The sequence below is a fragment of the Diplotaxodon limnothrissa genome, linkage group LG3, assembly GCF_057381915.1.
Source record: "Diplotaxodon limnothrissa isolate DT_005_m linkage group LG3, D_limnothrissa_male_GT1.1, whole genome shotgun sequence".
In the NCBI taxonomy this organism is placed as follows: Eukaryota; Metazoa; Chordata; class Actinopteri; order Cichliformes; family Cichlidae; genus Diplotaxodon; species Diplotaxodon limnothrissa.
Window position 1 is genome coordinate 39,439,266 of NC_140598.1, and position 23,968 is coordinate 39,463,233.

A 23,968-nucleotide genomic window follows, 5' to 3' on the forward strand; every position below is an offset into this window, starting at 1 on the left:
TTGGCCCGGTGCTTAAAAATTGTCCTGCAACTTAAAGAGTGGAGAGCCGCGCTGATCCCCTCCGACAGTGCTGTCCTTAAAACTCAAACCTGTAACTTCTTCCAGTTAAAATATCAAAAACTTTCACATCAGCTTGCTTTTCTATGGCTGCGCTCATTTTTCCACTGTCCACTGGAACTAATCTGTTTTATTTTTGACCTGTTATTTATTCTTTGTTTGGTGGAAATTTTGAAAATGTCAATTCCAGGCTCCCACAGTTCCAGGAAATCTCTATAAATGTCTTGTTTTGTGCATCTAGCGGTCCAAAAGACAAAAAAACAGACAAAGCAGCAGAGCCTCACGTTTGAGCAGCTGCACCCAGAGCGTAATTTGAGATTTTGCCTGAATATTGAACTTATGTGTAAAGATTCTGCATAAGGAAGTGCAAAATTATTGGCCCCGCAGGCAAATTCATACCAAACGAGCCTAGATTCGCCTGCATTTGTGGCCCACAAGGGCAAAAGCAGGCATTTGTTTTTTATGTACGGTATCATTGAAGTAAAGGGCTTTTTTGAAAGTATAATAGTGTTTGGTAAATTCGATGTCCATCCATTCGTACATCCATCCAGCTTCTGACACTTATCTGGGTCTGGGTCCAGAACAAGCCCAGACCACACTCGCCCCACCTTCTCCTGCTCATGTGGGGAAACACATGAGCATGTCTGCACCAGCTGAGAAACAGGTCTACCCCGGGGCCTCCTCCCAGTAGGACATTCCTGAAACACTACTTTGTTTTGGTCACACACACACACACCCAACTGACAACTACCCTAAAATGTGTATTCTTGGAGGTTGCTGGTAGTCACTATATGAAATTGGTTGCAAAGAAGTAAACTGTGTTGCGCAACCTCTTTGTGACTTTGGCTTCAAACTAAAAGTTGTGCGTTATTCGATGCAACAGTCTCCATTCTATTACCCATTTTTCCCAGTTTTGCTCCCACTCAGCGAGTGTTTGCAGACGTGATCTATCGAAGCGACAATCTGCTTCCAACCAAAGCAATCTTAAGGAGACTTTTGGTAAGCACTCCCTTGGTGACCGATTTTATCTATCAACACTCAGCAAATGCCAACATCCTCAGAGGTTGTCGGGGGGTTGCCAACCAGTCTCTAGGCCTGCGTGACTGAGACCTTAGGTAGCACTTTACTCACTGTTCATTTATTTAGATTACAGACCACTTAAGAATGTAAATAATGTAAGAGTATATACATTCACAATAGCAAATGTAAGTTCAAAGTCATACGTGATGTATTACTGTTTGACTGAACTGTGTGTGTCTAGGAAGAGCACAAGAGGCCCACGGTCAGGAAAATCAGTCCATGTTCCAGGGATATTTGTGGGTCATGGAGTTGGAGACCCAACGGCCAGGCACTCATTCCTGGTAGACTACTTTGAAGTCCACGGCACAGGTCTCAGTTTGCAGAGTCACGAAAAAACAGTTAGGACGTCCGCACAGACCCTCAAGCTCATTTTCTGATGATCAAATTTACATTTAGTTATTATTAATAAAATTAACGCAGCTTAAGTCTTTCCCCCATAAAGTATAAAATGTGTATTTAATGCCACATGATGATCCTCCCTGTACCCTTAATGACAAGTATGTATTTTGAGTTTTAGACTGTTGGGTGGAACCAAATGAAACCTTAGGCCAACGACATCGTGCTGGGCAAAAATGCTTTCCAATATTTTCCTCGAGGAAAGAAAAAACAAATAATCAACAAAAATACATCTGTAATAAAAGTAATTGTTACTTGAAGCCCTTAATGAATTGTCTAGTACTTAATCATTCTTACAAAATAGCACCAAATGTGTCCATCGCATTTTTCCCAAAGCCCAAATCAACAAATCACTTGTTTTGTTCACGAAACGCCCAAATATTCAGTTCAGTGTCAAAGAAGACAAAAGAAAACCAGGAAGCTGTGAATTACTGGCTGTTTCTGCTCCAAACATTCATTTACAGACTAAGAATAACTCGCTTTTTAGCACTCGGGTTTCCTTTTTCTTCTCTGATGTTTTATTACTGATTTCTTTTCTTCAAATTATTATCTGCTAAAATAAATAACAAAACATGAAGCAGCTGAGTCTTTGTGAGTCTGAGTCTTGCCTTTTTGTAACTGCTTCGGTACATTTCCCTCTCACCTCTATCTGTCACTATAAAATACACCTCCAGCCCACGCGTGTGTGTGTGTGTGTGTGTGTGTGTGTGTGTGTGTGTGTGTGTGTGTGTGCGCGTGTGTGTGTGTGTGTGTGCGTGTGTGTTTGCTGTCGTAGTTAAAAATGACGCTGACCTGCCTTGTTAAAAGTCTATCAGCAGGGTGGAGAAAATGTCACCAGGTCTCGGAACAAGGTCACATTTTTCAACTCCATCCCAAGGAACCTGCTTAGTCTTCCTCCACCTTCTCCACTCCTCCTCCTCCTCCTGCTGTCCTCCTTTCCCACCTCTTCCTCTACTGCACCCCACTTTTCCTCCCTGGTTTGTTCATCTTTTTTAATCCTCACTGTTTCATTTCTTCTCTAACCCTTCCTCTGCTCCCCCTTCACGTGTCTGGGACTCCATATAAAAACGATGTCCATATACGCACGGACACCCTCTCATCCTGCTCTTTCCACCTAACATCTGGTATCCTTTGATTTTTTCCCTCTTCTTTTTCCACACATTTACTCTTATCCCTGTCTTCCTTTGCTTTTTTTCCCCTCGCTCCATCAACCTTTTCTCCCTGCTTCATTTTACTGCTTTTAACTCATCATCCTCTTCCTTTCTTCTGCTTACTTTTCCCTGTCCTTTCTTTTCATTCATTCTGACATCATTTTCCTCTTCTCTTTCTCCATCTCAGTCAAACCTTTCTCCTTTTTCTCCATCCTCCATCCTATTTGTCCCTTCTCTTGTTTGTTTTCACTCCACACCCTCCTTCCAGCCCATATTTGCCTTTTCCCTCTCAAATCCTTCCCTTTTCGCATCTCTCTTTTTCCCAAATCTCCCTTTCTCTCCCATTTCTCTTCCTACTTTTGGCCATGTTTCTATTCTATATTCCTTCAGTTTTCCCCTTTCACCATCTCAATCTTTTAACTTCCTCCTTCAGAGCCTCCCACAACCTCTAAATCTTCTCCACTTTCTTCGCCCTCTCCCCCTTTCTAACTTCCTTTTCTCTGTCTTAATTTCCCTCAATTCTTTTTTTTTTACATGGCCAATTAGCCTGGTCAGCTTTTAACAACCAAATGAAACGGATCTCACTTCCTTTCTTTTTAACCCTCTCTTGCTTTCCCTCCCTTGCTTATCGTTTTTCCCTCCCTTCGTTCTCTCTCTTTTTGATTGTAATGCGATGTCTTTCTTTGTATTCAGCACTTTTCTTCCTCACTCGTTAATTAAGAGTGTGGAAGGTGAGAGAGGCAGGGGAGAGGTGTGTGTGTGTTTGTGTGTGTAAGTAAACCACCATAGGTGCAAAATGCTTTTATGGCAGGAGGGATGAGTGTGTATTTGTCTATGTGTGTGTGTGCAAAGAGGTCCTACTGGGCCAATCAACATTAATGAAATCAGGTGGGGGTGTGTGTGTGTGTGTGTGTGTGTGTGTGTGTGTGTGTGTGTGTGTGTGTGTGTGTGTGTGTGTGTGTGTGTGTGTGTGTTTGTTTGTCGGAGTGCTTGGCTTGCAGAAGAGAGGGGATCTAAAAGGGGTCTAAAGAGGAGTGAGAGCTAATTAGAGTTCCCTGTCTCACAAGAGTGTGGATCAAACACACACAGAAATGCACAACTACAGGTACAGAGCACACACACACACACACACACACACACGGTGTGCGCCTGTAGATATTCATTTATACACACGCAGAGTTTCAAGTGAAGGTTTTCAATGTCAGGGAGGACTGAGCACAGCTGGTGGAAAGAGGACAACACATGCATACTAACACAGACGCACACACCGGCGCTGTACTTGTGAGGACCCTCATTGGCATAATGCACTTCCAAACCAATAACTCGGACTTGGACCTTTCCTCCACTTCAGCTCAACTTTTCAACCCCCTCCACCTGAAAACAGTCAGACTCCAGCGCCGCTTCCTTCAGGTTATGTTCATCTGCGGCCGGAGGTTAAAGTGGGCCGGACCCATCCGCAGAGGTGCACCTTTGATTAATAAGTAAATAAGTCTATTATTTATGAAACTGCCAAACAAAGTAAAGCAAGTTCATTTTTCATGCGCTACAGCCTGCCGTTCTTTCCACCCAAGGCCACGGAGATGCTCAACAAATCAGAAACTAATGTCACCCCACAGTCCCACCCCGCAACCAACACACGTCCTTTTAACAGTCGGCACTCGTTTTATCCATTTTCATCTGTGTGTGCCAAAGATATCACCGATTTACTATCGCCTCTTTAATCCCAACAGTAGCCATGCTCTTATTTTGAAAGAGCCTAGACTTAACAACCTAGCTCCAGGCCTTCCTGTCTTGTGTTTTTCCTTAAGGTCATCTGATCAGGTCGCCGTTATAGTCTCTCATCCTGGACCACAGCTGGAGATGGTGGTGGTACTTATTCTGCTTTGCAGCTTTAGTGAGCGACACTCAGGAGCACCATCAGTCCAAGAAGGTGGTACTATGTATTTTTCTTTAAATTTTGGGTGTGGCTGCTCGCATGTCTTACCGCCACCACCTCAGCGTCAACGGCTGTTACACACCAAGCGCATTGTGAAAAAAACAAGAATATTAAATTCTGAACTTTTCGGATCCGAAGTTGTTCAAAAGTGTTAGTTTTTGTTAAAAATTCATCATCAAAAATGCACACAAATAAAAAAATGAAATCGACATCAAGCATTAATGAGATGGTCCTGATGGTTCTAGACAAGAAAATTAAGAAATTGAGATTCTGGGTTCATCCAGTTCCCAGGAGAAGGCAGCAGCAGGGAGAATCTGATGGCTTGATCCAGCAGTTGAAGCTTTCGTACATATTTCAGGATGTCAGTGGAGCACTTTGAGCTCAGAGTTGGGATCACATTTCAGGAGGCAGAGAGCGATTTGAGAGGTATAATCAGTACTGTTGCATGTTTTGAGCTACGAGCACACCTGTTGCCTAATGCAGTGGTCTGATTGGCCATATCTGTTTATTCTGAATTTGTCCGGTGACATCACGTGGTTCGTGTGATTAACAGGTGAGTCTAAAACATTTTTAGCTTGCCTAATTGTTATGCGCCTGATGTGCAGAGGCCTTAATTCAATGGGAAAAAAATCTAATCTACTCAACAAACATCACCAAACAAATGTGTGTCCATCTGTTCTGCTACACAGCGGCACTGTAGCTGTATTTACAGAGAGTTTACAACATTACTGGATGTAAACTTTACTTTTAAAGATGGAGAGAGCTGCCAGAAGGACAGGGCAGCAGAGGATGTCCTGGTGCTTTTAAGGATAAAGTCTGCTCATCAACTTAATCTAACAAAGTGGAAGAAATTTAAAGCCCACACGAGTATTGCCATTTATTTACGAGTTACATTAATCAGACAGGCTATATAATGTGTTGTTAAAGTTCCATTTTGGCTCTTTTACATGGCATTTGCTTATTCATTTTAAGCCGGAAAGCAGCCATGAAACTACGACAGTCCAGTGACAGTATGACAGTTATGGAAGCTTGTTTCTTGTTTGCATAGATAAGCTGAAAATTTAGGTTATTATCTCAAAATTTAGAGTGAGGAAGTTAAAACTTTGAGATAATAACCTGAAATTTTGACTTGTGGATGGGTAATTACAGTGGTGCAAACAAGCTTTCCCACCATACAACACAGAACGGAGCTGGCTAAATCCACAAAGTGTAGTAACCCCCAGAGCGGCAGCAGTAGCACTGGTCAGAAAACAGGCATGTCACTTTTTCCTAAACTGCCAAATCCCACTTTAACCTTCTATTTGACTAAACTGTCGTCTCACTTTCAGGCAGCTTGAACTGAAGTTGTCAGGAGGAGTGCAGAGCTTGCGACTCTCTCATTTGAGCCCAGGCTGGAGTTAAACGCAGGTCACGAAATCAGTTTTGCTCGGGTTAGACACGACTGTGGTTTTAGTGAAATATAAATAAACTCACTCTGGAATTTGTCTTTAAACCAGACTTGGATCTTTTCTTTAACCAAGTGCTGCTGGCATCTAAAAATAACTCGCCATATGTTTAGTCTCTGCAAGTCTCAAAATATGCTGATTAACCTTACTACAGTCCTTTTAAAATGTGTTTGCTGTGAGTAATAACAAAGAATTTTCTAAATGACTAAGCTTTTAAGAAAGTCTGCACTCTATTAAAATGTCTTCCACTGAACAGCTCACTACTTTTGAAGAAATGCAAACTCGAATAAATGCAAGTTTTGACTTAAAGATTGATCTTTCTCTTTGCTTCACTTTGCAAAATCTTTGTTAAATAATGTCCTTTGTCTTTGAAAATTGAAACAATTTCCAAAAGATCGTCAAGGATGTTTCTAATGTTGTTGCTCTCTTTCCTCTTACTTTCTGTATTTACCCCGCCTCCCCGAGTAAGCTCTTTGTGATGGTGGGGAGAAAGAAGTCCCCAATGACAGGAAGAGCCATGTGGAAGAACCGGGCCCAGCCAGAAGCTACCTTCTGCTATGACAGGCTTTTTAATAAGCATGTCCCTATTTTCTTAATTGTTCAACCTTTAGTTTGATTTTAAAATAATCCATAAATATTGTTTATCTTGTTCTAAAACTTTATACATTTCTTAAAAACCTTAAACTGGTCCAGACAAAGATGGAAGTACAAGAAGATGTGCACACAAATACACTTAGTACACTCACCAGCTACTTTGTCAGGTACACCCAGAGCCCGTAAGTAAGTCAGAGTTGTGTCAGCTGGGGTTCAGAATTCAGGGTTGTCACGTGGGTCATGTACGGGTGCGCAGAAGGCAGTTGAAACATTGCATATGAAACCTCTGTGCTATTATATCTTTATCGCGCACCTAGCATCTTTTGATAACTTTCAGAACTACTGCAAGGCTTCAGGATCTGCCATTGCTGTAAAAAAAAAACAAAAACAAAACTCCACTGGAATGAACGGAGATGACGTAACTCTTCCATTTAATGGCTCTGGATACACCTGGTCAGTTGCTTGCTAATGCAGAACTCTAATCAGCCAATCGCATACCAGGTATGCAGACATAGTCAAGATGACCTGCTGAAAGCCTGCAAGTTCTCAGCCATTAAGGTCAGGGTAGGCTTTAGAACTTTGAAATAAAGTTAAGGTGAAGAAGTTTTTAAACGGAGTGGGAGATTCACATCGTGGCTGACAAATCTGCAGCAGCTGTGTGATGCTGTCGTGTCAATGGACCAAAATCTCTGAGGAATGTTTCCAGAACCTTGTCAAATGTGCGCCATGAAGAATGAAGGCAGTTCTGAAGGTACAAGGAGCTCCAGCCTGCTAGTAGAAGTGGCTGGCAAGTATAATTTTCAGTGTTTGTTGCTCAGTTGGTTTCCCAACAGTGTTTATGCAGAGTAATGGGCCAATAACCAAACAAGTAGCCTTGATACAAAGTCGCTTTTGCCAAGTAGCTCAGTCACTCTGTTCTTCTTGTTGTTGGTATCTCAATGACATGTTCTTTTAGTCTTTTTATAGAAAAATGTGTTTCTACAGGACAGCTAAAAAAAAAGCAGGATTAGTTCCCATGAATATTATTTACTGTCAAATCTAAGACACGCTGGAATTCCAGCACGGAGAGCTTAAAGCCCTGCGTACTGACACACAGCCGTCACACACTTAAACATGAGCTCTGTGAAATATTTACATTCGTCGTCACATGCGTGTCTGTTGAGGTGCACATCAAAGGGAGGCCACTGCGCCTGCTTAACGTCTCCACTGATCTCAAATGGGCCCCAACACACACATGTGCCTGCCATGTGTGTGTCTGTTAACGTATGGCACTTTGCGTCATGTTGTTTGCGCGTGTGTGTATCGGCGTGACTGTGTCTGAATGAGCACGCGCTTGTGTGTGTGTGTGTGTGGATACCTTGTACAGCGCCGTTGTCTTGCTGGTTCCCATTAACTTCAGGTTTGTCCTCGGCTACAGCAGCGTCTGGTTTGTAACACAAAGACAAGACAGAGTCTCAGTGGGTCGGCCAATAAAAAACAAACAGCACCTTGTAACTGCGTGCAGGTGAAAGACAAACCGGATCCACAGAGGGTCCAGCCCCAGACAGTGTTTTTTTTTTTTACTTTTTTCTTCGTGAGAATCACATCGGTGGGCGTTGCTATGCTTCTTTTCTCCTTATTAATGATAAACAGGCATAGTCACTGCCATCGGCCTGCACAGGAGCACCAACCTGAAGCAAACGTGGAGCTGCTTCTACGAGACGTAGTGCTGCAAACTGCGCTGGCGTTGTTTTTCTGCAGCGGTGCCACGCAGACAGATTAACTGCACGTTTACTACTGCTGGTGATTATTCCGAATTTTATGGAAGGACGACAGAAAAACAGCAGCAGCCTATAACTCTGCTTTTAAAGCTGCTTGTTAGGGTAAACAAGAGGCTGAAGGGGGGGGAAATCATTCATCTAACAGGCAAACATTTAAGCAGTTTTAAACGCAGGCAGTTCGAGCTAAAGCGACAAAGGGAAGAATTTAAAAAGACGAAAGAAGAAGAAGTAGGAGGCGGCGAGAAAACAAACCGTTCTTTTTGTTGTTGTTGTTGTTGGCAGCGTGCAGCGGCTCAGGAGAAGGGGAGGACGAGGACGAGTGTTTCAGAGCGTCCTCCACTCTCTCCCTCCTCTTCGACTCGAACTCCAGCGCCTCCTGCAGCTTCCTCTTGGCCTTCTTCTCCTTCTTCAGCCGCTTCTGGATGGAGGCTGGAGGAAGAAGATAGCTCGTCTTGTATCTACCATGTAACTCACTGGCAAATTTCCATTCTTTCTAACGGCCCCTTTATGTTCTAACATTGCTTTTGAGGCTCATCTTCAAAGAACTTGTCAAATGCCCCCCCCCTCCTCCTCCTCCTCTAACCTCTGCTCTGTAGTTCAGAGGTGAGCTGTCGTTCCAGACTCTCTCTCATCTCCCGTTCCCTGTAGAGCTCCATCTTCAGCTCCCTCTTCTCCGCCTGGATCTGTTTGTCCTGTGCCCGGGCGTTCTCCACAGCCACCTTCAGCAGGCCCTGAGTGCACAGATTGGAGTTTATAACCTCTAACACTGTTCAGGACGTGCAGATGAGACAGAGACCTGCCGTGTCGTCAGTGTTTAAATTAGGAGTACTTAGAAAAAAAAGAAAAGAAATTAAATCCCAATTTGTATATATGAATTTTTCTTTTGTATAAGTTAAAGTGCATCTGCCAAATTATATTATTTTTACCGATTTTTAATTTTTTCAAGGACTTCTTTAGTGAAACAGAGAGATGAGGAGAGAAATGTCACGATTACAGACTGTGACCATACGTGTTTGTTTCCTTACTTTAGTTAGCTAATACACATGCTCATTACAAAAGCATCAGCTCTGTTACATCATGTTCAAGTGACTGTTTAACTCATTAACCCACTGTCTCTGCACATGTCCAAACTTTGTCTTCAAACCACTCAACCTGAGCTGTCCCTCATTTCTAATCGTGTCCACCTTGTCTTTTTAACAGCACCACCATCTACATCCTCTTCATCTTTCTCTCTCAGATCACTCCTCGTCACCCACTCTGTTCGTCACCTGTCTTTGTTGACCCCGGGTATTCAAACTCATCCACCCTCACTACCTCGTCTCCTTTCCACCTGCTTCCCTCTCATTCACACACACGTATTCTGTCTTGCTTCTCATTCCAAACATATGCAACCATAAGAATTATATGACCTAATGTAATATTGCTGTAGTGTTCTTTGCAGTAGCATTAAAAAAGTGCAATAAGTCCCTCGTACTCCTGGAGTCCATCTGCTGCCTTTTCCCAGCGGCTGTTAAAGCGACAGTGACAGTGAGAACAGCATCACACCTGTATGTTGGTGAGGAGGGTCTCCACTGACGACAGGCCGTCAGCGAACAGGAACGGAGCAGGAAACCCGGGCGGCAGGGTTTGTCCGAGCGGAGACTCCTCTGTGAGAAACAGTGAACAGAGCAGGCAACTTTAAATATTTTGGACCTGATGAAATGGTTTATCTGCCTGGTTCATTTAAGACGCTGTCTTAATTTGTGAGGACCCTGCTCCACAAATTCAAAAAAAGAAGAAAGGTTCCTTCGACAGTACTTGTCACGAAGTCAGAGTGAAGTTTATGAAATGTTTACTAAGGTATAAAAGGCAACGAAGCAGCGTCACAGAAATCAATTACACCAAACCCACACGCACACACACACACACACACACACACACACACACACACACACACACACACACACACACACACACACACACACACACTCTGAGGTCGTTAGTATTCAGACAATCATGTGGGGTACTAATTGGCAAGGATTAAAGACATCCTTGATTTGTGTGTGTATGCGTGTGTGTTCATTGTGAGTGCGTCACAGTGTCTGCTCAGCCCTTAATGCCTAACACACTGACAACTGGGTTAACTCTGCTGTGAAATTAACGCTGATTAAGATGCACTCTAACACACACACACACACACACACACACACACAAAATCTCCATCCCCTATCTGCCACTTCATCCACACATCCCTCGACTACCTTTCCCATCGTTCCCAGATCTTCCTTCATCATTTATTTCTCCACCTCAGCTCATCTCTTTTCTTCATCTTCATCTTTTCATGCTTCTTTTTTCCCTCTGTTACTCTTTTCCCCATTTCCTTAAATCCATGTCAGGTTATCCTTTCTATCGTTTCAACCCTTTTTGTCTTCCCTGCTCCTTTCCTTATTTCTCTGCAATTAGAATCATTTAGAAAAAAAAAAAAAAAAAGAAACTGACCATCTTCCAGTTGCAGGTCCAGTACTAACACACCTTTAGCTCTGTTTTTGGTCCCTACGAACATTTTTGTCACTTCTGAATGATCGACTCATAATTCTCTGCAAGTTTGCCACTATGAGCAAGCCCTTTTACACTAACTACAATATTTGTTATTTCTCATTTATAGCTGCTTTGAGCCTCAAAATGCTTCTTTTTCTGCTTTATCTCCTTATTATGTTTCCATCTTCACTGATTCATCACCTCCATTTTTTTTATTCCTCTGCTTTTCACTCAGACCCCTGCCACCCCTTTCATGATCAAACACTGAAAACGGCCAGGCTTTTCATATATTTACCCTGATTTCTTTCACTAAAATATGTTTGGCCAAAAAATAAATAATGAATAAATAAAGGGTAGAGACGGTGAAGAGGTGGAAGAGCAGAGAATGATTTAAGAAAAAAAGGTAGATTAAATAAGGAGAACAAACAAGGAGATAGTAAAGGAACAAAAACAGGAGCTGGAGGAAATGTTCATCAGTGTTAGACATATTTGAGCTTTTATTTTGAAAAATCAATAGATTCATTGTTGGCTGGCTACAATTTGAAGTTCATACCATCCATACTACAGCTCATACTACTAAAGAAAGAATAAAAAACACTATGAATGAAATTTCATGTCAACTTCCAAGTTTCCATTTAAAGAAAAGACACAATAAAAATACAACCAAGGATTTGAAGCGCTGTCAGGTCATTTTTGATAACAAGTTTGGTTTATTATGTTGCTCTGCTACAGTAATTACTGCACTACACCGTCCAGATGGAGTGAGGCCACAGGGAACATTGTGGTCTGTTAACACCCCAGAGAGGAGCGGCAGCACTTCCTGTGTCTTTTTGTGGCTTTTAAAAGTTTTTTTACTCAATACATAATTTTTGTTGAATCACTCTCCAACAATACCAACTACACTACAGACACAGTAAATATTGTAGGTTACTTTCCTGTCTATCTGAAAATAAAACATAAAATCCTTTTAGCACATAAACTCCTTAAGACTTAGGAGTCAAATTATCCTAACATATGTATTTTGTTCTAGAGTGAATCATTTGTACAATATTTGATTTTTGTGGCATTTAACAATCTTAAATTTACCTGGAAGGCAAAGAATGCATTATATACATGGAAAAATGTAGGTCTGTTTATTATTTATAACTAATGTATAAAGAACGTATATAGAATAATTCTAAACATCAATTAAATGGTAAATGTACTTAAATTTAAAGCAGCTTCTTACAAAAGGCTCATTCAGCCACATTTTTTCCATACCAAGAACTTTGAATCTAACGTTCACGGGATCTTGCCCATAGACTTTTTGACATGCAGGTTGGAGGAACCAGAACCAAACCACCATCCTTCCAATTAGTAGATCCAACCATACTCAACAACTTGATTTGTAACATGTCCTTTTTTAGAATGTCAAAATGCGACAGCACAACAAGCTGTTAAAAAAACAAACAAAAAACAGTCTGCTTGATGGACTTTTTGTGCTTTCCAGCGTCCTCTGCAGTGCGTCACCCCTCTTTCACCCACATCTGAAAATCTCCAGACAGGAAAGGAGACGACCCCGTTCATTTACCGACATCAAAAGCAGCCTTTGGGAGTTTCAGAGTCGAGTAAATATGCGTAAATGACCCGGTTCTGTAAAGCGTTCTGCAGAATGACGCTCAGGTTAGGGTTCATCCTTTCACACGCAGGAGTGTGGCTGCTCCATCATTCAAAAAAATTTCTTCACAGACAAACTTCATAGCAAGCAGCTTGATGCGGCCTCCGTAAAAGAGTAGACTCTTCTGGAATCACTCTTCTGGAATCACAATCACTGTCTTGAGTCGCCGAGATCATCTCTGGTAGCGACACTGTAGCTAGAACTTAATGCACCTGGTTTATTCCCACCCATTATTTTCCAAAAATGAAAGGTGGCCGTCAGTGCTTCCCTTTTAGTTTCTACTACAAGCACCTATGGTAACAATTTGGAAATCCTACGTCGCCTTGTTCTGGAGTTATCATGTTCACAAAGTTAGGTTTTTCTTACGGTGGTCCTGAGAGGTCAAACGGACTGTAACTTAAGAAAACACCAGCAAATAGAAAAACGCTGCAAACGGACACAAAATGCAGCGGAAGTTGAATAAATTACATTTAATTTCCGTTTCATTAATAGTTTGATAAAACTTCATCACTGACCTCGAGTTTAAACTCACCAAGATTCAAACTCATCCAAGGTTCTTAGTGTATACACCTGTTGTATCAGTTTGAAAATCCTACATGACATCTTTCGAATGATCATGTTCTTGAAGATTTTCATGTTCAAGATTTTCAAAAAAATTGATCTCTGACCCAAGATTCAAACTTTTGGAGATTATGTATCTGAATTTCAGGAGCGGGACCACGCCTCTAAACACGCTCCTTCCGGTTGCCATCTATATAGGTTTCACCAGTTCTGCAACTGTTCATTCTCGCTTACGTGCCCCACCCTCCCTCCCTCCTTGTACTCAATTCTTTAACTTCTTCACTTCTATTTAGTACATGGGGATCTGCCAGGCCCAGGAGCCGTCGCCAGTCCCCTTCGAGGCCAATTCATGTCCAAGCATTCACCTTTACCTACTAAAACGTTGTCAATCCTAAAACGAGGACATGGGCCCAGCTAGTGAAATCTGTGATTTTTAGTGGATTCATCTATGGTATAAGTCAGGGGTGGGCAATCTCACCTTGGGTCAACACACCTGAATCACATGATTAGTTTGTTACCAGGCCTCTGGAGAACTTCAAGACATGTTGAGGAGGACACATTTAAAACCTGCAGGGACACCGGCCCTCGGGGCCTGGAATTGCCCACCCCTGGCTTAGGGGGTAGAGCAGGTCATCTAATAATTGGAAGGCTGGCGCGTCAATCCCGGGCTCATTCAGTCTAAACATCCTTGGAGAAAATATTAAGTCAAGTTGGTCTCCGGAGTGTGAATGTTAGATAGAAAACACTTAAGCACAGGAAAAAAAGTGCTTATATGGGTGAATGAGGCAAGTTGGACAAAGTGCTTTGAGAACTCAGGTAGAGAAGCTCTATATAAGAACCGGTCAATTATCGTATTCACAAAGGCAGGTGTCGACAACATCAACCTTTAATGGCCGAGTGGTAAAAAGCGTTTTTTAAATGAATCATTTTAAAGATTATGAGAAATCTGCCACCTGTAATCAACACTTTTCTAACTGTATTAGGAACCTCCATCTGGGAAAACTTTCATATTCATCCATACATGGCAGAGTGTTTATGTGTTAGATAGTTCCTCTGATAGATAAAAAGCAACAACTGAATTATGTGAAACAAATTGTGTTTGTGAACCTTAAAGCTCTTAAAGTAATTCTGATGCTTTCACTAGCTAACATCAACACAGTCTAAAAAGCCTCAGTTCTGATTGGTTCACAGAGCCTACTATAAAAGGCAACACACCATCACATTTATGAAGGAGGGCTGGCGCGGGGGGGTCACGTGGCCTGACTCCACCGCAGATATCGGATTAAGAAGACAATCTTCGAGACCGAGTTATCTATTTTTCTTTAGCCCTTATTGATTTTAAAGGAAGTAGCACTCCTGCTGATGTCTGCAGTGGAGCTTCAGGAGCGTGAAAGGTGGAGGTGGGGGGAGGGGGTGAGGATGGAGAAAGAGGAATTACAAGAATAATGTGTTATAAGAATGGAAAATACAGCGGACGGGGGGTGGAGAAGAAAGAGTGTGAAGGAGGAAGGAGAGGCCCTGCTTGCTTTTAGTGCGTGACCTCCTGACCCCTTTTAGCCACGCTTCCTTCACTTAGCTTTCCTCGCTCACCCCCACCCCACATCCATCTATCCATCTTTTATCCATCTCTCCCTCCCTTGCTCATCTGATTGATGGTTTGGAGACAGGTGATCAATAGGAGGGGCAGAACATCCTGACTCTTCTGTTTCTCAGTGTGTGTTTGTCTCTGCATGTGTGCGTGTGAATACAGTAGATGAGGAAAGCCCTCCTAAGTGAGGAAATTTATCAGATGTCAGAAGTAACCGGGAGAGGGCTTAGATTAAGGCGAGTAATGGAATATCCTCACTTATATTTAAGTGTGTGTGCGAGTGTGTGGTCCAACCTTTGTCCTTTGTTATTTTCTTGATGGGTGGCGTAGAGTTGGTCAGCGCAACATCTGCATCAGCTGACACCAGTCCTGTTGAACGAAAGCATGCTCTGGTTATGTGTGGGCATTACAGTGTGGACGCATGTGTTTGCATACATGTACATCTTCCTACTTGTGTGTTGTCTAGTGTGTAAGATCTTTACTATACATGCTGCTTTGTTTAAAAAAATGTAAGACAATTACTAAAAACGTATGTTTTGCCTGTGTTCAAGAATGAAAGACAGCATAACCAAATTAGACATATTTAAGACGCTTAAAACCATTAAAGATTTATTTTTATGTTTAAAAACTTACTTTCATGATAACCAGTCAGCAAATCACTTAAAAAAAGCTCAAAGTACACAGTTTACATTGATGTGACAAAGAAAGCAGCAAATCCTCTGATTCAAGAGGCGGAAATGTGAGTACTTTGCATGGTTTCTCAGATTTTTGCATTTAATCTGCCTCTTTGCTGTGTGTGTGATGAGTATGTGTGTGTGTGTGTGTGTACCCAGTCTTTCAGGCGAGCTGGAGGCTGAGCTGCTGGGCTGCGACTGCAGAGGAGTATTGGTTTCGTCAACAGACGGGGAGAGCGAGGGGCTGTCGCACACTCTCTCCTGCAGGAGGAGAGGCAATGAATGAAAGTAAGTGGAGAGATTCAAACATGTTACACTGGCTTATAACTGGCTGCCAGTGATTAAAGCTCTCTCTCTCTATAATCATTCTCAACATGTCATAAAGATAAACTTTATTAAATTTTTCATTGATAATTACAAAGTTGAGTAAGACTGGCTTTGGATGGTCCGCTGCACAGATGTTTACGTGAGATGATTAAATGAATGTGTATTTGTTGTAGAAATACAACTAATTCATATTTTGTCAGAAATTTGATTAAATAAAATAAAATCCAAAACTTAAAGATATCAAACTGACAACAACACAGCCAAGCTTCCCAAATCCAAATTCCCTCCGGATATTTTGCTTGAAAAATGTATTTAATTATTGCATGTATTTATTTTCACTTAAAATATGTATTTATTATTATGAAACAATACATCATTACACATCTTTAGAAACTTTAACATCTATTCCAACATCTTCACAGTCTGCACCACTGCATGTATGTGTATAAACATGACGTACGTGTTGTTATTGTCTGTGTAATGTGAAGTACATTTAGAGCAAAAGAAAAATAACTCCTGCATGTGTACACATACTTGGTCAATTAAAGCTGATACTGATTGCACTGCAATTTAAACCAAATGAGCTTTTCTTAACAATTTAAGGACTCAATCTGCTTCTATAAAAGGCTTTAATCTTTATATTTGGGTCTACTGTGTTATTGCGCAGCCTAAATATTTAGAAAAGTAGGGTATATGGTAATCATCTGGTGGGCTGCAGTAGCCACATAAGACTAAAGAGCACTGTAATGGCAAACAAACTCTCGAATAAAAGATTTATGTAAAGATGTAAAAGATTTTTCACACAGGAGTTCCTCATGGATCCCAGTCGGATCCTCTGCAGTTGCGTGTCGTGTTACCTTGATGACAGGTGCACGGTGTACGTGAGTGTGTATCTGCTGGGCTGCAGCGGCCATGTTGGCAATGGTGCTTAGGTGGTTCATCTGTGACATCGCCATGGCAACAGACGCAGGCGGCAGCCCCATGGGCAGCAGAGGGTGGGGCATCATCATAAAAGGCAGATCCAACCCTGAGAGACAAAAAGAGGATAAACTCTCCTCACTCTGAGGCAACCTGACATTAAGGCAGGGGGTCTCAAACTGTGAGGTGGACCCCACTGGTGGGACGTGGATAATAACTAGGTGAAAGACAGGAAGTGAAACCAAGATGAGTCCATATCATTTATTTAAATTTTCAGAGAAAAGTTCTTGCTGATGCTATTGTGCTGACGTTGATTTCAGTTAAATGAAACTGAGAATTTTTTTTGCAAATAGTGATTGGTAAGAGTTGTTGGCTGTGGAGCAGAAGATTATTATAGTTAACCAAAGCTAAACACAAAACTTAAAGCTATATGTGAAAAAAACTTTTAACAAAGGCAAAAAACAGACTTAAAAAAAACCTAACTGAAATGATTTTGTGAACTTGGAAAACATAACTAAAATAAATATGAAAATAAAACTGGTAAAAATTTAATTACAACTTGTCTGATGAGGCACTGATGACTGTTTAATGAGAAGTTAGTAGTCTAAAAAAACTGAATCACTGCTTTGAAAAAGTTGTTAAAAAATACACACAAAAATCTGTAAAAGCACATTTATTTGCCTTTTTACACATTTTCCTGAATGGTTAATAACTAAAATACATAAATAAGCCTTTGGTTTTATATATTTCAGGTGCATATTCACTTAAAATTAATTTCACGTTTATTGAGGGTAGTCTTTTTTTTTTATTTGAGTGTTCATCTGACATTTGTCCGCCATGCAATAATAATTAAAAAAAGACTAAAACTAACAGTGAGACTAATAAAAACTAAAGCAAAACTAAACATTTTTTAAGCAATAAAAAGCAAACTAAAACAAGGAAATCCACCCTGGCAAAGAACTGAAATCAAACAGGATTAAAAACATAAAGTGAAAATAAAATAAGAATAAAAACAAATGAGAAAATTAAAAAAATTATAAAGGTGGTGAGGCACAACACAAGTGCGGCCTCCCAGAAAAAGCTTGCAAACCATTGCTTTAAAGCAGCTTAACTTAAGAGGAGCATCCACTAGTGTAACAGCAGAAATATGACATGAAATGAAGAAAATGCGAATATGTTTTCTTTTTAACCCAAGTAAAATATTACATACGAGATCTTTTTCTCTCTCTCTTTTTTTTTACATTTGGTTACTTGAAGCTTGATGGTGAAAACGAGACAGTAACACAGTCTGAGATTGTGTCTGTGAACTCAGGTTGAACTTAACCTTGAGGAGAGAGGGAGAAGGAGAGGTGTCATTTCAGTGTCGAATGTCTCGCTAACAAAAGTTAACCAAGCAGAGGAGGACAGAGAGAAAGAAAGACAGGAAGACCAATAAAACACGGAGGTCAGAGGTTTGAAGGGTGATGAGGTGAAAGAAGGGAAAAAGAGAAGGTCAGTTTTGTAGGTTTTTTTCTGTTTTATTCTCTGCCTGCGCTCTTTGAATACATCCTGTACTGGTGCATGTCCTGTCTCCAGGTTTTGTGCTTTATCTCTAGCAACACTTTTACGTTTATTTGCCCAGCTCTCCTTTTTATCCTCCTCTTATCCACCTCTCAGTTTGCCCTCTTTCCCTCCCCCTCGTCTTCCTCTCTTTACCTCATGCACAGATGCACATCACCAACCACACATTTCACCGTGTTTGTTAGGACTATCCATTAGCTTCGATTCATCCTTTAAAACCCCCCTTCCAAAACCTCTTAGAAGTCCAACCTTGACCTCTGACCTCCAACCTCAGTGACCCCCCCCCCCCCCCCCCCCCTTGACCCTCAGATAGGCCACTTATTTTCCAAGACGAGCTCCCAGCTAGATGTACACACTTGAGCAGACGCCTCAGCTGTCCCACACACACACACACACACACACACACACACACACACACACACACACACACACAAATGTGCAGCGGCTGCTTTCATTCCAATGAAACAATAACACTGATTGCTGTTGTCGTGACGATTGAAGTGATAGAATAATCAATGTGAGTGTTTGTTGCCGCCGCTGTTCTTTTTGTGTGTGTGTGTTTGTTTGTGTGTAAATATATTACTTCTGCAGTTAGAAAAGGAGTATGAGTGTGTCTCTGTTTATGTGTGTGTGTGTGTGTGTGTGTGTGTGTGTGTGTGTGTGTGTGTGTGTGTGTGTGTGTGGTGTTGATGAATTGAGTCATTTAGTAGAGTGTGTGCTGATTAATCCCGGCAGAGTGTTAATACAGGAGATGGGAACAGATTAAATGGCGTACATTAACAAATATTGCCACCCTTTAAACACACAAACTCACACACCTTCAGTGTGTGTGTGTGTGTGTGTGTGTGTGTGTGTGTGTGTGTGTGTTGTCCTTTTTTTCCTTGTGGTTTGTCTCTCGTGGCGTGGATGTGTGCACTCACTGTTTGCCAGTAGCTGTTGCTGCTGGAGTTGCTGTTGCTGATTGACAGCTCCTAAGGCGGGCCCCCTCCCGGCACCTCCCGCTGCACCACCAGTACCAGCTACTCCTCCTCCTCCCACTGGTGGTGCTCCTCCACCACCACCACCTCCTCCTCCTCCCGGCCCTCCGCTGTGGGCACCAGCAGGGGGGCTGGTCAGACGCTCCTTATCCCAGGAACACTCACTTCCTCCTGGGTAGAGATGGAGATATTTTTATTCCAAATGGTCCAAAAATAACAAACAAATACATGTTTGTGTGTCTTTTTTCCCTCGTTTTTAAACAACAGTTCATCGGTTCATCCATTTCTGGGTACATTTCTGGGGAAAGAAGGACCCTATAAAGTACTGTGGCTAAAAGTTAATTTCTGTTACAGTCTTACAACAGCGTCGGACAGGGTACCACTATTTTAGAGCCCTCCAAAATTGTAACCACAGCCTTTAAACCTTTAAACAGAAAAGCTGACATTTCATAACGACACCTGTTACAAAACTGTGTTCAGCATAGACTGTAAATAAAAGATGTAGTTACTATCAAGCCACCCACTGGCTAGCAAGGCATTACAAATCTTGAGTTGAGCATTTTTGTTGTTGCCATCTTACTGTTGTGAAACCAGCAAGTAGGCTGTAGATCTCAATAACCTGCCTATTGTAAAGCATGCCCTGCTTTATCATCCTTTTTTACCCTAAGGTGGACAATAATGTACAAACTGAACGTCACTTCCTGTTTAGTTAGACTTAAAATTAGCTACTGAGACCCTGAACTCTCAAGGAAATGTTTACCAAGGCCATGAATTAAATAGGTAGTATGGTTGTTTTATCTAAAGCCTGTGCAGCAAGTACTCTTTCAATATATAGATCACCAGCTCAACCAGCTAGTGGTACCCTGCACTTAATGGCTCACTATAGTATAATATGACAGGAACCAGGAAAAATGTTTGGTTGCCCAGTGATTTGTTTTGCTTTTGTTCACTGATTGCAAGTAGTTGCAGTGACCAACTCGTCCACCACTTTAGATCAGAAGTGACTGGTGGTCCAACTCTACTTGTAATCACTCTTAGACAGATTGCCAACAAGTTGCAATCAACTTGAGCGAGTCTGCGCCGATGACTGCAGCTCGTCTCTGACACGTTTCTTTACAGCACAGGACTCGACTCATCTTGACGCTGACTGGTTGCATTCTGGTTATATTCCTATATAAAAGGAATAATGCAGAGCACCTGTATAATTTTGCAGTTAAACTACCATCCTGCAGCAACTACGTCACTATTTGTTGATGAGTTTCTGAATTTCTGTTTTAAAGCAAGTGACTGAAGCATAATGTAGCTCTGCTCTGTATGCGGGGAGCACAGGAGTTAAGCACATGGCAAAAACCCAGAGCAAAGGAGAGAGATTAGCGTGACTATAGATGATGTCAAAATGTAAAAGACACTCTCACAGTGGAAATATGAAAAGAGCGAAGTGCACATAAATCAGGTTAAAAAAAAGAAGCCAAATTTAATTTTACATGTTTTCTCAGAAAGGCCGAGGTCTCTGTGGAGCAACTCAGACCACTACTGATGGATATATCGATCGATAGAATTGATCTAAAAATCCTGGTACATTTTCAAAGCTTCTTCAAACAGCAGGAAACATTTGGTTGTCTGTGAAATTAAAAGGGAATAAAGAAAGTGTCCAAAATCCTGTTTCTTATAATTAAAAATGATAAATGAAATACATTTAGCTTGTAAACAATCACACGCGTGTAAATGACTGACTGAAGCATTATTATTGTGATAAAATGATGATCACCACAACTTTTTTCCGTTGTTTGGATCCAAAATGAATTTAATCACTTTCTCACGTCACACCTTCATTCCCTCTCTCTCTCTCTGTATAGTGCTGCCTCTCTCGCTCTGCACAGTTCTCTCTCTGCTCCCCTGTTCCCTCTCTCATCCATCTTCATCTCCCTCCATTAGTTTGAATTAGCAACCGTCTCTCTCTATTATTGCCTACTGAATTCCCTGCGCTCTGTGAGTGTGTGTCTGTGTGAGAGTGTGTGTGTGTGGATGACAGCTGGGCCTCATCCCCTCTGCCATTTACACCGGGGAAGAAAAGAAGTATAAACAGATGGGCAGATGTTCTCTCTCTCTCTTCTCATTTTTTCCTTGGCCTTGTCCTCTACCTCCCAGCCTCTTTTTTTCTCTTTGCCTCTCCTCCATGTTTCTCTGTCTTTCACTTTTTTGGGCCTTTTTTGCATTTCCGTGTGAGTCTTCTGTGTGTCTCTTCCTCCTTTTTCTCTCCAACTTTCTTAGAAACTTACACCTTTGCTCTGAGGCTACAGCTTGCAGCTCTGACACCTGGATTTCAACTTAGCTGCTGCAAAGTTGTGGCTCTTGTTTCCTTTATTTTGGGGTCAGTAATCATTCCTCTTGTTCATAACATTAGGGTAAAATAAAATCCAGTCTTAACAGGCTTTTAGTGTGAGGGAGTGGGGACTAAACCCAAAGCAAGTTATTTAAAGCTAATAAGAGGGTTGTGAGACTTTATCTTCTGACCTTATGGTCTTTTTAGGAAAAAGAATTTGCTGTTTTTGTTACTTGCCCTCTATCCACTCCACTCCAGAGGATATCCACTTGGATAGATGAATTCAGATTCCTAAACCCTCATTAGCTTCAGATATAGTTGACACACACAATAAGGACTGCATGACCCCTATCATTTCCTCTGATGCTAAACTACAAAAGGACAACCAGCATGAACAGGAAGAAATATGTTTTGGTTAAAGTCATCGCTCCACCTATTCACTTTTTAAAACATCAACCTATGGTAACTGGGATAGGCTCCAGCCCACCCACAACCCTAATAAGTGTAAGCAGAAGACAGGATGGATCGAACCTGTTTTAGGTTTATATGCCACTAACTATGGTGTCAAATTAAGTTTGCTACAAAACTTCTCTTCTCCTACAGCTTATTTAGGCATCAGTCACACAGGCCCAGAGACTGTGCTGGTCTGCAGGCACTAGTCACCTTCAAAGGAAAAGTTGTGCTTTAAAAGGTTAAACTTTCACCGTCAGTGCAAGTAGTTTCAGTCATTATGCAAATGTACTGTTTATACATTAACTGCTTCCTTCACTACAGTGAACGTTTGCAAACATAATCTAATTAGTGATTTTGTCTCCTATCACAGCAGCTCTATAATAATCAGCAGGAGTTCGAGTAATGTAGCTCTTTCTCCATTAATAAAGCAATTAGAGGCAGATTTGAAAAATAATGAGATATGGCGTTACCTTCCTTTGTGAATACCAAGAAAATATCATCTCAATGTGGTTTAATAGTAATTACCCATGTGTTCATCTCTCACTCTTGAGTTTATGGCCCTTTTAATTTGAGTAATCCTCACTGAAATAACACTGCTCTTGTTCAAAAATTCATTTTGATTTCATTCATTTATATTAGATAGATACGATTTATTTCGAACATGCAAATATAATTGAAATAACAAGAGAAAAAAACAAAACTTAAAAATCATCATGTATATATCGATGTCTACAGAATGTGTGTGCTCGAAAAGGAGTAGGATGAAGTTTACAGTTTTCCTGTTCCTACCCCCTTACTTCAAATTTCATTGCTTACAAATCCATATCCAGGATTCAACATATTTATTGATTTGTTATTTAGTATTTATCCACGTTTCTATACAGAAAAAACACTTGTTTGCTTTTCTAACTCGACACAAAAACCTGACACGTGAGTAATTTTGCTGACATGCTTTGGCCCAGCGTCTCACATGTTCTCACTGTTCAATGGTTAGAAGCTGCCATGGAGACATATGTCATGTTACAAGCACTTTATAACCAAAGCTGCTGCCACAAAGTTGCTCTATATGAAATCACCATGTTGCTATGAAGTATTTGCAGTTTTTTCCTCCTCATAGGTTTTATTAACTCCATCTTCTTTCTCACCTCCACCTACAGTGTTTTATTTCCAGTGTGACACTGTGGAACATCTGCATCTACACACCAAATCACACCGTCACACAAAACATCGGTGTGGACAAACAAATGGCGTGATGTGAAATGACATTTAAAAAAGAAGACTTTAAATGTGCTGATGTGACTCACAGAATGGCACAAAAAGTGTTGCGCTATGATTTAAATGTCAGGTTTCATGTTGGTTAATGATACAGAAATAACTGCGGGCCGACGATGCAAAGGTTTAACTCTGCAGCAGCATGTCAACTGTCCTCTCTCCTCAAGAAGGCGGCAGAAAAAGAAGATTCAGGTGAGCAATCAGAGGGGTGGTCTCTTGAACCATGGACAGTTTACACCATTTGTGTACACTTATAGCATTTGTTCTTTAATTGTTGTACACGTGTGACATGCTTTTAACGCCAAGAACTGTCTTCCACTTCCTTTGGTTTCTCCCTTCAGAGGTCACCACAGTGGATCACCTTCCTCCATATCACCCCACTTCTAGCATCCTCCTCTGCATGTCCTCCTTTGCTACATCCATGTAACTCGTTTGAGCTCTTCCTCTTCAACATCCTTTGTCCAATATATCAACTATCCCTCCTTTTCAAACCATCCAAGCCTTGCGTCTCTAACTTTGTCCCTCTGAGGTACTCACTGTTAGGTTCTGCTTGCTGGTTGATGGTCTTTCAAACAACTCGCACCAATAATTATCTGCCATTTTGATATCTTGTCCAAGGGAGGATTTTTGATTTCGAAGTTGAAGGCAACATCTAAAAATTAACCTTATGAGTAAAAATAAGGAGAATCACAATTTTTATATTTTCTATATTTTATGTTTAC

The 23,968-nt window shown here is 41.3% G+C and overlaps 1 protein-coding gene across 1 annotated transcript in view; it reads right to left on the reverse strand.

Annotated features, from left to right (window-relative positions):
- The window catches only part of dachb (dachshund b), a 115,800-nt gene that overhangs the window by 3,266 nt on the left and 88,566 nt on the right, over positions 1-23,968 (reverse strand). The window contains exons 4-11 of the mRNA XM_085349075.1: positions 19,142-19,369; positions 16,601-16,770; positions 15,572-15,677; positions 15,037-15,111; positions 9,965-10,065; positions 9,003-9,150; positions 8,672-8,848; positions 8,017-8,082 (exon numbers count right to left, since the gene is read on the reverse strand). Of these exons, the coding sequence (XP_085205201.1) occupies positions 8,017-8,082; positions 8,672-8,848; positions 9,003-9,150; positions 9,965-10,065; positions 15,037-15,111; positions 15,572-15,677; positions 16,601-16,770; positions 19,142-19,369 (1,071 nt within the window). The remainder of the gene's footprint in view (positions 1-8,016; positions 8,083-8,671; positions 8,849-9,002; positions 9,151-9,964; positions 10,066-15,036; positions 15,112-15,571; positions 15,678-16,600; positions 16,771-19,141; positions 19,370-23,968) is intronic.